A 13,127-nucleotide genomic window follows, 5' to 3' on the forward strand; every position below is an offset into this window, starting at 1 on the left:
GGGGGGCGGCTAGCCTAACGGACACTTGGGACAGGAGGGGACTGAGCGGGAGCCCAGGGCGAGCACGAAGGGCCAGACAGGGGGAAGCGGGGAGGGAGGGGGCGGGGGCGCCAGCGGTCCTGACGTTTGTTTCGGTAATCCGTCTCCAGTTCCCCTTTCTCCCCTTTTCCTACCCCAGTCTCGCCTTATTTGGCGAGGGCAGGGCAAAGCAGCGCGCCCCGCCACGGCGCCTTCCCCTTTCCCGTCGCTCACAGAGCCCCGCTCCCCGCCCCCACCTTCGCCCGACAGCGCCCCCGGCCGCGGTGGGGGGCGGACTGCGGGCGCCTTCAGGACCACCCTCACGGTTGCCGTTCACTGAGAGTCACCTGTGCCAGGAGCCTGCCAAGCACTGGGACGCACTCTCATTGTCATTTGTTACGGCAATTCTAAGCGCTGTCACCTCACTCTACAGGTGACGAGACCGACGCGGGTGAAGCAGCCCGCGCAGGGCCACCCGCTCACCGGTGCCGCGACACCGGCAAAGAGGTCTGACTCCAGGTCGGGGCCTGGGCAGCTCCGCGCCCGCCCGTGACTTCCGGCGACTGCAGACTCAGTCCCTCGCCTGCCCCTGCGCGGAGCACAGTCCCCGACGCCCCCCGCCCCGTCCACGTGACCCTCGCCGCGCGGCCCCGCCCTCGGCGCCCGGTGCCCTGCGCCGCCGCGCGGCGGGGGCACGTCGGGAGCTACAGGTGGGGCGGGGCGTGCCCTGGAGGGGGCGTGGCCGGAAGCCTTAAAGGGCCCGGACGGCGGGGCCGGCCGCAGAGGCCGCGGGGTGCGGCGATCCTCTGCTCGCGTTCGCGGCTCGCCACTATGTCTCTAACGGCCTCGGCTGGCCGGGGCCCGGGGGCCGTGTGGTCCCCAACCCACGTGCAGGTGACGGTGCTGCAGGCGCGGGGCCTGCGGGCCAAGGGCCCCGGGGGCACGAGCGACGCGTACGCGGTGATCCAGGTGGGCAAGGAGAAGTACGCCACCTCCGTGTCGGAGCGCAGCCTGGGCGCGCCGGTGTGGCGGGAGGAGGCCACCTTCGAGCTGCCGCCGCTGCTGTCCTCCGGGCCCGTGCCGGCCGGCGCCGCCACCCTGCAGCTCACCGTGCTGCACCGCGCGCTGCTCGGCCTCGACAAGTTCCTGGGCCGCGCCGAGGTGGACCTGCGGGAGCTGCACCGCGACCAGGGCCGCAGGAGGACGCAGTGAGTGCGGCCGGGGGAGGGGACCGCGCGGGGAAGGGGCAGGGCGGCCTCGGCCCTGGGGTGAGAGGCCTTTGGGGGAGCCCCGGCGAGTGGTGGTGTGTCCCCACCCCACCCCCCGGCTTCCGCTTCCTTCCCTGTCCCGCCGCGGCGGGCCCTTTGGCAGCAGGGGCGGCACCTGGGCGCTTTTGAATCTGCAGGACGCCGCTCAGCGCCTGGCACGCAGTAAGCGCCAAATGAATTTTTGATGAGTTGAAACTATATGTGGGCAGGCGGACTCCTCCTATCAGGGTGGATAGAGTGTGTCTGATACCTGCCACAGCTTAGGCGGAAGCCTCCCGGGTATTTGGCTGAACAGGACACTTTCAGAATGATTGGGCCAGGACGCAGGGAGGATTAACTGGAGGCTTGAAACCCACTGACACCCCGCCCTAAAGGCTAACCCAGGGAGCGGGGCCATTACAGTGAGGGGAACGCCAGGTGCCCTGAGATTGCCAGCCCCCTCCCCCACCTCTTACCTGCCTGGGGGTTGGTGAAGAGAATTTGCTCCTCCAGAAACAATGCTAGAACAACAGCGTGGTGTTTGCCCCGGGCCCTATGTTAGTAAGGATTTCCCAGAGATGGAGCGAGCCAGGCCCTCGGCTGAGCAAAGCTGGGCGTTGTATCTCTGGAGTTTGTCAAGCTCTTCTCCGATCCTAATCCTGGTGGATGGCCGCTCACCTGTAGCTATGCATTCTAGGGCTCTGTGTCAGGGTATCTCTCTTATGCAGAAAAAGTTGGGCAAAAACTAGTTCACTCCGAGATATTACCGATTTATTTGTTCCCTTTCACAGATGTTTGGAAAGGGCAGTGCTTGACCCACTGGAACATTTGATTATGTTTATCAAATATACCAAAAGCCAGCCCTGATTAATTTAATTGGTTACTTTGCTAGACCTTAAATATGCAGGCCAGCCATGTTATTACTTAAACCTTACAGTGTAGGAATCACACTGATTGATTTAGTTTGTGTATTTTATTTTATTTTTTATTTTTTTAGAGACAGGGTCTCACTCTGTCACCCAGGCTGGAGTGCAGTGGCATGATCATAGCCAGCTGTAACCTTGAACTCCTGGGCTCAAGCGATCCTCCCAAATCGCTGGGACGACAGGTGTCCATCACCACACCTGGCTAAATTTTGAATGTTTTTGTAGAGACAGGGTCTCACTATGTTGCCCAGGCTGCTCTCAAACTCCTGGCCTGAAGGGATCCTTCTGCCTCAGCCTCCCAAAGCACTGGGATTACAAAGCACGTGTGAGCCAACGTGCCTGGCCCACTTTGTGTATTTTAGATATACATAGTTTAAATATTTTAACTTTCCCTTGTGAGGGAGACAGGAAAATCCAGCAGGTTTGTAGTTACTCCCTTTACTGTAGGGTGGGTCGCTTCAGCATGCATGCTTGCAAATGGAATATCTGATTACCTTATCTGGCCAAAGATGAATAGGCATTTCTGAACCGAAATCAGATAAAAATAGAGAGCCTTGATGTGAGGATGGATGAGGTATCTCATGGCACCAATTTATAAGCCATAAGGTGAGCAGTGTCTTCGCTAAGGAGGGGCTAAAGCGATGCTAATTTTCCATCTGATTAAATGATATTTGGGGCCTTGGGCCAGCTTCCTTTCCAGCTTCAAATGGGTGCTGTTGGCTGTCCTTTGTCTTGCCCCATCCCAATATGTGTGTATTTTCACTTCTGTCTCTGCCATCTGTTTTTATGTGGACATTTTATCCCTTTGAAAGACAGATTGCATCTCCCTGCCAAAAATGGAGATTCCAGAGTCCTGGGTCTGGGTCCTCTGTGGTCCTGACTCACCACTGGGCTGCTCTGTCTCTAAACACCCAAGTTTCCCTATTTGTAAATAGAGTACGTTGCCAGACTTAATTGATGTTTGTAAGATGTTTCTGGGTTCCTGAATTAATAGAGCCAGTGTATAGATTCCAAAGGTTCTGTAACTACTTTGTGAGAGAGGAAAACCTCCCTAAGCTGTCTTTTTCAGGAAGCATTTGATCTCTGCATCTTTGTTTTCCTCATTTTCCCCAGTGTGATCCTAAACAGTTTCCCCTGTCTCTAGTATCTGAACTGATCACCACTTAGTCACAGTATCGCCTTGCAGGAAAATGGTGCTTAGTTGATGGCTTTTTATAACTGCAAAGGAAGGCTTCTTTGCTCTTCTACCGGTAGGTAGAATTGCAAGCTTTCCATTTACCACTTTCTGGGACTTTCCAGGTTGCTGGGGGAACCCAGTTAAACGAAGCCTGTCTGATGCCTGGGTGTTATCACCTGGGTGCCCGAGATTGCCGAGATTTGGAGAATAAGATATGCACTGAGAGGCAGATGTAAACTGGTTGGGCTAGGAAAGTTATTTGAACTAGTTATTAATGGTTTGACTACAGCGTAGGCACTAACAACTAGAAACAAAAGCTAAAATCTTGGTCTATAGATACTCTGTGTGTGTCTACCTATGTCTCTCTGTGTTCTAGCAAAGAAGAGTTGGTGCAACAGAGTATGACTTTTGTCATGGGTCCAGAAGCTGAAACTCAAGGCGTTAAGAGCTAACCGTGCTAACGTTTCCATTTGATTTCTTGATAAGCCCATCTCTCATATTTATTTGGAGTCAAGCGAATGTGCTTTTTATCTTGACTCAGAATTTGCTGACCTCAAATTTACCGTGATGACACACACTTTTAAAACACCAAACAGAAGCTGACATATAGATAGGATACGTTTAATAGGGCAGAATGTGTAGCCCTTTGGTTAGGAAAAATTGAAATGAATTGATTTTGTACTTACACATCTGTTAAGGACCTGGGGTCTCAGTGGGTCTTGGTTAAATGGGAATCAATTAAGTACCATGACCACAAAACAAACATGAACCTCAGAGGTAGAATCAGGTGACCAGCAGGTAGGATTCTCTGCTCATCTTTCTAGTCTCATGTAGTTTGGGATATGAAAAGCACCAAAATTTGGAGGAAATATCTAAGTACAGATTAAAACAAATATTTATTCAGCTTGGTGACTGGAAGGCCATTGTGTAACTAAATACCGTGAAACTTAATATTGTAATAGTCTTCCTGATATGAAGAGAGCATGTGAGTGACGGAGGGTTGTGTTCTTACATCTATTAAAGACTCAAGAGGGAATTCAGTTACATATGAAAGGATTTGGATATTATAAAGGGTTAGATATTTTGAAGAACTGAAAGTGCAGGAAGATGGGGAGATAGGTTGCCAACTGAAATTGGGGTTCTTAGAAATAAGGGGTAGATAGTTGGATGCAGAGAAATAGATGACTATAGTGAGCTACAAATCACAAATTATAATCAGTTAGTGTTTGGATTTATACCCTGGGGCTTCCGAAGCACATTTAGGTTTTTCGTAACAGGTTGGAAAATTTGAGCAACGTTGTTACTGGTTTAAGTTTTTCCTTTCTTGGAATTTCCCTTACCAATGATATTGGGCCTTACTGGAAACCCTCCTACCGCTCTGGCAGCCACAGTCCCCTCCCACTGCAGGTAGGAAACTGAAGGTCAGTGCTGAAGACTGAATTCTCTGTGGGTTCTGGGATAAACAGCCCTAACCTGTTTGTAGCAGCAACTGGAGTGAAATGACTAAAAATGAGAGCAATTCAGAGTCCTTCACGTGAAGTGGAAGATGTTCCTTCATGTTTTTTTGATGGTGGTATTTACGATTTCATTTGTAAGACATTCAGTTAGCGTGGAGAAAGTTCTAACCGCCTTTTTCCTTCTCATTTCTGAAGTTCATCCATTCTTTTAGTAAATATTTGTAAATACCTACTATGTGCCAGGCGCTGTATACAGTATGAACCATGGTGAACAAAACAGGCATGATCCCTGCTTTCAGGAAGCTCAGAGCCCTGTAGGGGAGTAGACGTTAAAAAATGAACACATAAATAAATAATCATTATTGTGATAAATACTGCGGAAGAAGAGAACAGGGTATCAAGAAAGAAAAGAGCAGGAAGGATATGATTCAAAGAAGGAGATTGCAGATAGCTTCTCTGACGCAGAGAGCTGAAGAATAAAGAGGGGTTTTTCTAGGCAAGAGTGGAGGAAGGGGGCCTGATGGGGGAGGAGCAGCCTGTGCAAAGGCCCTGAGGCAGGAACACCTGGGAGCTGGAGGGTTGTGCATGATGTGGCTGAAGAAGGCAGGGCTTTACTTAAGAGGGATGCAAGCTACAGAGCATTGAAAGCAGAGGGTTGATGTGAGCCACTTTGTCAGTGTGATTGCTGCGGCCGTTGGGTGGAGAATAGATTTGAACCTGGCCTAGCCTGGAATCACACAGACAGCATGCGAGGCTGTCGCAGTGATCTAGGCCATGGTTGGTGTGGCTTGGGCTAGGGTGAGGGCTGCGGAGATGGGCAGAGGTGGCTGCATTTCAGAAATCTCTTGCAGGTTCAATCAACCCGACACGTGATGGGTTGGACGTGGTAGGGGGCGAGGGAGAGGCAGTGATAAAAATGAACCAATAAAATAAGGAGTGTTGAAAGTGAACCAGGAAGTGGCAGTTGCTTTCTTTCCCCAGCAGTCACAGTGATACTAGGGCGAGGTCACCATTACAAAGACGGCTTTGGGCAGTGACACCTATGAGTGGACTCTTCTGTCGGAGTGAGTTACCAGGAAATACCATTGAAACCAGGGTGTGTATGTGTGTGTCTTCAAGTATTTACTGTGTTAACACAGGCCAAGGCTTTGTGCCGTGACTGTGTGGCTGATGTAGACTCACTGGTGTGCTCTCACACAGCCGATGGAGTCACTGCTTCCAGGGCTATGGGACCAAGGAAAGGAAAACATAGTGTACAACATTAGGAAAGCTAAACCCATAAAGGAAAAATAAAACTCTCAAGTAAGTGAACCATGTAAATGTTTTTCACATTAGGGAAGTTAAGCGTAGAAAAGAATCTTGTCCTTTTTCATTTTGCTTAAACTGCCCTTTGATTACAAAGGCTCCTATTGTATTTCTGTAACTACCATCAGAGGAAGGTTTTTATAAATAGTATCTGATATGTCATTTTAATTGTAGTTATTACCTAAAAAATGTTATAATTACATTACAGGCAATACACTTACTTATTAAAATGCCATCAGCTCCCACATATATTTGCTGACATCACTCTTCCTCCTCCTTAACAATAATCTTAGATATCCATTAGAACACTGTGGCTTGCATTGCCTGGAAAATCATGCTTCTTACCCTATGCTTTTGGAGAGACAGCTAGGTCTGGCTTAGCTCCAGAAGGGTAAGAAGCCCTAGTCCTAAGTGGAGTGATAGGAGGTCATTTCAGACCTTATCTTCATCTCGGAGCATTTCCTGGGGCAGATCTCGAAACCTCAGGGTCTTTGAATTCCAACAAAATTAACACCCAGACCCTTGCATTGGCCAAGCGGGTTCTGCTCACCTTAAGGTGTCCCAGGTCAGATCTCACGCTCCGGCTGGCTCAGGAGGAGACCAAGCCTGACTTTTGCCTGCTCTCCCCTGGGACAGGGACCACGTCCGTCCGTCTTGGTCTTTGCTGAGTGAGCCCGTCTCTGCCAGGGAGTGAGTGGTTGCGGCTCCTGCAGGCACAGGGCAGGCGGTGGTCTGCCTGAGTGAATGTGGAGAACCATTTAACGTTATGTTTAGCCCAGTAGATTAGAGACCCGGGATGTCCAAAGCATGAGGTCAAAGCTCTGCTTCTTTCAGTTTCCCAACTGGGAATCGTAGTCAGTGCCCTTTGGAAGAAGCGGGTTACCGCAGCAGCTTGGTAGCTAACGAAGCCTTTGGCCAAGGAGCCAGTTTTAGCGCTAATGAGACGAGAAATTCCTTTCCTGCAGGGAGAAGTCTGTTGATAATCTTTTTAGAGAAAAATCAAGGGCTCCAGTCTGCAGGGTGTTCCTGGGGGACACACTTAGGAATGTGCCTGTGGAGAGAAAAAAGGCAGCAGCGATTAAGTGTCTCTTCCTGAATGGAGTCGTGGGAGGGCATTTCCAAGGAATTCCAGAAAAATATCCTAGAGGTGTGACTGACACACGCTTCACTTTTTAAATACTCTTTTACTAAAAGGGACATGGCTAACCTCTAGGTAGGACAACTAAGGCTTCCAGAAAGCCTGGTCTAAAGAGGCCTCTTGTTACCCCGAAGACGGGGTGTCCTGTCCAAAGTGTGACAGCCGCAGGCTGGGCCTGGGATGTTCCTCCAGGGCTGTCCCCTCCCCCGGCTCCAGTCCTGCGGGGTTTCCCTGTCCCACTCAGCCAATCGTGACATACAGTTCACCAGAATGGAACTCTTCGTTTTTACTAATCATTTGTTATTAAAGCAGGATTTAAAAATGCTTTGGGTGTGTGTGTTTCCCCTCCCTTCTCTGGACTTACCTTGCTTAGGAAATAAATCACAGAAGCTTTGCTCCCTTGCCAGGAGTTCTCATGGAAAGGAGTGCGAGGCTGTTTATGGGGTGGGGAGGGGACTGAATGTTCTTTGATGTCAGTCGTGCTGAAGTTGGTTTGTTTTCTTTTGTCCTGGCCAAGGGATGTTGAACCCTAGTGTTTATCGTATTTTCTTTTTCCATCCTTAAAGTCTCCTTGTGTGAGGACCCCATGGTTGCCACGAGACACTGTTCTTTGACAGACCAAATAAAATGCATCAGTGGCATTTTACATTTGGCCAAGAGGTGAGACAGATACGGGATCTGATGCTAGAATATTAACACACGTGGCTTTTTGAGATACGATCGAGCTTTGTAAAGAACTGGTAAGCCACCGGTGGGAGTGGTACACTTCCATGTTTAAAAATGCATTAATTTTTCTAATTTTTAGAGAATCTTAAAATACTGATGCTCAGGATTTCCTTTAGTCTTCACCTACAAGGAATTTAGTATTGCTTTCCACTTAGAAAGCGTGTCTCGATTCATGTACTTAAGTAAGTTGTGCCACGTTGGCACATCTCTGAGAGTTTGGGAGCCCTCTCTTTCGTGTCTGTCCCATCTGGGTAGAGACCCAGAAGAGTTCTATGAGGATCCTTACATTTCTCAACAAGTTACAGAAAATATACACTAATCATGGTGTTTTAAAAATTCTTATGTATTTTTTAATTTCGGAAATTGTGTAATACAAACCAATTTTGGAAGTCTTTTCCTACTCTCTTTAAATGCAGATCATTGTTATTTATATGTGGTGGATAAGTTTGGGTGTACTTAGTAATACAGTCAGTAATAACTGTTAATATCTTAGATTACCTTTTGAGAACCATCTGAATGAGCAGATAAATGTGCTATATACCTACTTAAGAGAATATCAGATAGCCATTAAAAATGATGGCTATGAAGATTGCAAGGCGATAATGTATAATGCGCTACAAATAAAATTGTGTGTGCACGCTCGTTACAACCAAGCAGTAATTACAGTTAAGATTTATAGCCAGGGACTGGTCTAAGCACTTTACCTATATTAAACCATTTAATCTTCACAACATCCTTATGAGGTGGGTGCTCTTAACCCTGTTTCAGAGGAGGAACCTGACCCACAGAGAGGTTGAACATCTTGCCTAAGGTCTCTCAGCTACTAATTGTTAAAATGTACAGGAAAAAGACTTCAAGAAAATTTGTAAAGAGGTAATAGATTAGCATGAGATTGAGTCAATTTTTAAAAATAGATATTTAAATTTTTTTCTGTAACATGCTTTGATTACTTTCTAAGAGAATTTCTGTAGAGGCAATTATAATCTAGAAAGGGCGAGAAGCATTTTTAACCTGTCTTCTCTGTCTCTCCTCTTCACCAGTTCTTAGGATCGAGTTTGCTGGCTACGACTAGCCTTGCAGTGCTGCTGCTGGCTGTTTCAGGGATTAGGGTGAAAACAATGAGCCCCGAACCATTGGCTGTTCTCATGATTTACCAGGAGCTCTTCCAAGTAGCTGAGGGTGGGCAGAGGGGAAGGTCTAGAGAGGCAAGGTGGGTGATTCTGTATTCAGAGTTAGGTGACAATGACCAGCTACCTTGTTCCATAACAAAACTTGTTACGCTGCATAGCTTCTGTAAGGTACACATCCCAAATGTTTTATGGGTCGTAAACATCCCTGTCTCTGTTGGCTAGGCGTTGCTTCTAGGCCACCAGGAGAAGGCACTGGATATTTCCCCCATACGGAATCACTCCCTTGCAGAACCTTTTTAGGTGTTCCAAACTGCTAAACCACATAACTTTCAGCCGCCTTTTTACTCCCCGGGGAATTCGTGAACTGCTTTTAAAATTTCTTCATCTAGGAAGAACTGAGTGCGTCTTCCATCCAACGCTAGGTCAGGGGTGCTTCTGTTCTTCCTGCTTCTTTCCTCACCTGAGGCCATCATCCCCTGTGTCATGATGCGTGGTTCATGTGGACGTGACTCACGCTCCAAGTCAGGGTTGAGAGTTGCGTGGTAAGGGAAGTAGACAGTTCACACTGACCCTGGGGTCCAGACCTCGCGCAGAGACAGCTATCCGTGGAAGTTAACACTGGCGCATCTGAAATGTGGAGTAACACGGGCGGCTGGTCCTCCTTTGCCTGTGTCTGACACGGGGATGCGGCTTTTATTCGTTTGCTGAGCAGTTCCGGGGTAGCTGGTTCTTACAGCCCCTTTGGGCTTAAATTAGCTGAGAACCTTATTTGTGTGCAAGTCCTTATTTGTGATGAAATCGTATATTTCAGCAGGAGCATGTGTCATTCTCATGCCTCAAAGTTAAAAAGTGGGCAGCAGCTGTCCCAATGTCACAGACCGGTGGTGATGTTTGGTGAGCCTGCTCTCGGTCCCGCAGGAGTCTGAGCGGCTCAGGGCCTCTTTACCTCCGTAACTCCAGTGTCTGGCATTGTGAAAATGTTGAAACTGAATCTTTGAAGCCATCGTTTCTCTGCACATGTCTGCCCTCCGGGGTGTTTTAAAGGAAAAACATGTTTGTTTCAGCTACAGAAAGATTATTTTTGAGACATGCCAGTCGGTGCTTTGCCAGTGCAGTCCGAGCGTCTGCAGGGATGCACCGGGAGGCCTTTATTGCCCAACAGCAGGAGCCACCGCCACCTGACCCTGCCGCATTCCAGCCGCTGGCCCCTGGGATCAGCTTGCCTTGTGTTTGAGAAGCCAACTGTCCGCTCTGAGGCAAGCCAGCCCTGAGAACGGGGCACGGTTGGGTGGTTTTAGCTGCTCCCAAAAGACTGTGAAAAGCCCGGCATGTTTCGCAGTGCGGATCCAGACACTGGTCCCCAGCCGGGCAGGCAGAGCCAGCGCCCTGCCCCTGCTCCGTCACGTGGGCGCAGACTCGTGTGTCTTTCTCACCTGTACCTAGCCCATTCTTCCATATTCCCTTATTTCTCTTCATAAGACACCTTTTAGAAAGTGTAAAAGACTTAAATGACTTTTTGTATATTCTTAGCTGTTGCCTTATCTTGTGTTTGACCAAAAAAAAAAAGTCCAAAGAAACAAAACCAGTGGGGTTGCCTGTATGACAATATGCATTTTTGCTTGTATCTGCCCAGACCATCACTTGGGAGGGTGCACACAACAGATAACAGTGGTTATCTCTGCGAAGAGGACAGGGGACCATGGGGTCAGGGGTGGGAGGAAGACTGAGCATTTCATTCTGTACTATTTTGTATGATTTGAATTTTTACCTTATGCTTGTTATTACTTAAAAACACAGTTTAGGCCGGGTGCGGTGGCTCACGCCTGTAATTCCAACACTTTGGGAGGCTGAGGTGGGAGTTGAGGCCAGGAATTTGAGACCCTTTTTCTACAATGAAAAAAAAAAAAATAGCTCGGTGTGGTGGCCATACCTGTAGTCCCAGCTACTCGGGAGGCTGAGGCAGGAGGATTCACTTGAGCCCAGGAATTCAAGGCTATAGTGAGGTTTGATCAGGCCACTGCACTCCACCCTGGGTGACAGAGCGAGACCCTCTCTCTTAAAAAAAAAAAAAAAATATAGATAGATAGATAGATAGATATAGTTTATAGAAGTTTTCTGTCACTTTCTACATTTTCAGAGATTCCTTTAATTCTTACAGGACCAAGTTTTAATCATAAGCAAAAATAATTATTTACTTATAGAAAGGATCACTTTTTTTTTTTTTTTTTTGATAGGTTGCAGGATTCTTTTCAGAATACAGGTTTAAAATAAACTTGCTACACTGAGATTATGGCTTTCTTTCTGTACTCTGCCCTTTGGACTAGCAAAGAGGGCCCAGCCCTGATTTCTGAGATCATAGCAGCGTTCTGGACCTTGTGAAAGGTAATGCTGGAGCACACCCACACCGCCATCGCAGGTGGGGCTGCGGGCTGGGGCTTTATTATTTATGAACTGCTTCTGGGAGGTGCAGGGATTAAATGAACTTGAAAAACAAATGGACAGAAACACATAGAAACTGAATCGATCTTAAATGTTAAATCCTACAGTTGTGTCCTGGTATTTTCTTTTATTTTATTTTTTTACTTTTTTGAGACAGAATCTTACTCTGTTGCATAGGCTAGAGTGCCGTGACGTCAGCCTAGCTCACAGCAACCTCAAACTCATGGGCTCAAGTGATCCTCCTGCCTCAGCCTCCAGAGTACCTGGGACTACAGGCATGTGCCACCACACCCAGCTAATTTTTCGATTTTTAGTAGAGACAGGGTCTGGCTCTTGCTCGGGCTGGTCTGAACTCCTGACCTCAAGCAATCATCCCGCCTTGGCCTCCCAGAGTGCTAGGATTATAGGCATGAGCCACTGTGCCTGGCCTTTGTCCTGGTTTGGGATTTCTTAGGGCAAGACATGCATGGACTGTTTCTTTCATGCATCTTATCAAATTATGCTTGGGTCAAATATCCATTAAACTGTTTTGATTCTAAGGATAATATTGGTAGTAGAAGAAACAATTCCTGTTTTCCTTTGCACGTTTAATAATCTAGCGCAGATTTTTTAAAATTCGGAACATTTGCTGGCTGCTTACCTGCCTGAGATATTCAGTCTGCTTTTCACGTCCTTAAATAGCCCTGTGGCTGTTCTTGGCTACTTGGGGTTGGTTTTAGGTTTGCTTGTGAAATAAACAGCAAGAACAGTGGGGGAAGTTTCTGTTTGCACCTCCTAATGGTGCTGGAAGTTTCCAGAACAAATCCCACTTTCATGCTCGGGATTGGATCTGAGTGTAGTAATAATAGTAATAATCGGTCCCCAGGAAATGTTCTCCAGGTGGTCGTAGCTTTGCTCATAAAACATCAGGAAGTATGAACAAAAACTTCACTGATACTCTTGGGAAGGGAGGGCTGGCCCCGGCATTGTCAGGTGGTTTTCTTTGAAGGTCTGTGATGTTTTTGCATCTCTGGGGAGGGGGAGGGCCGACAGAAGCAGCTATGTGGAAGAGCTGGGGGGAAGCCCTGGGCTGACCCTCTGCCCTGGCGGGAGGTGGGGTTCTCCGCCTGCGCTGTGGTCATCTGAGCCTCTGCATTCAGCCTTCAGCAACTTCTCCTTTCCAGGTGCCTCCAGTTGGTATTTACAAAACCCAAACACCCTTCGTCACCAAGGCTACCATTTACCACATGACCGTCAGAAGAGAAAAATACAAATAATCCTCTCAACATCTAAGTGACAAATATGCAAACTATTCCAGGCGGGTCCTGGGAAATGTGTTGGAAAGATACCAGCCTGGGGATGGGGAATTGTGTGTAGAGGCCTTGCATCTTCCAACCCCCATCAGTCCCCTCTCCCCCGCCTGTGGATTTGGGTTTTAAAAACCGTAACAGGTTTCTCCTGAACTCTAGCTCACATAATTTTGCCAGATCGTGGCTATGTTTTACTAATCCATTTTAAATTCTTCTTGATGACTTTGTGTACTGGACTTTCAGTCCAGTCTTATGATTTGTGATTGACGGCAAGT

General features: G+C 48.0%; 1 protein-coding gene across 2 annotated transcripts in view; it reads left to right on the forward strand.

Moving 5' to 3' along the window:
• The first annotated feature begins 806 nt into the window (after positions 1-806).
• The window catches only part of RAB11FIP1 (RAB11 family interacting protein 1 (class I)), a 32,368-nt gene continuing 20,047 nt past the window's right edge, over positions 807-13,127 (forward strand). For both annotated transcript variants that reach the window (XM_012651121.1, XM_012651122.1), the window contains exon 1: positions 807-1,226. In XM_012651121.1, the coding sequence (XP_012506575.1) occupies positions 850-1,226 (377 nt within the window). In that variant the 5' untranslated portion in view covers positions 807-849. The remainder of the gene's footprint in view (positions 1,227-13,127) is intronic.

This window comes from Propithecus coquereli, unplaced genomic scaffold, assembly GCF_000956105.1.
Source record: "Propithecus coquereli isolate 6110/MARCELLA unplaced genomic scaffold, Pcoq_1.0 Scaffold349, whole genome shotgun sequence".
Lineage (NCBI taxonomy): Eukaryota > Metazoa > Chordata > Mammalia > Primates > Indriidae > Propithecus > Propithecus coquereli.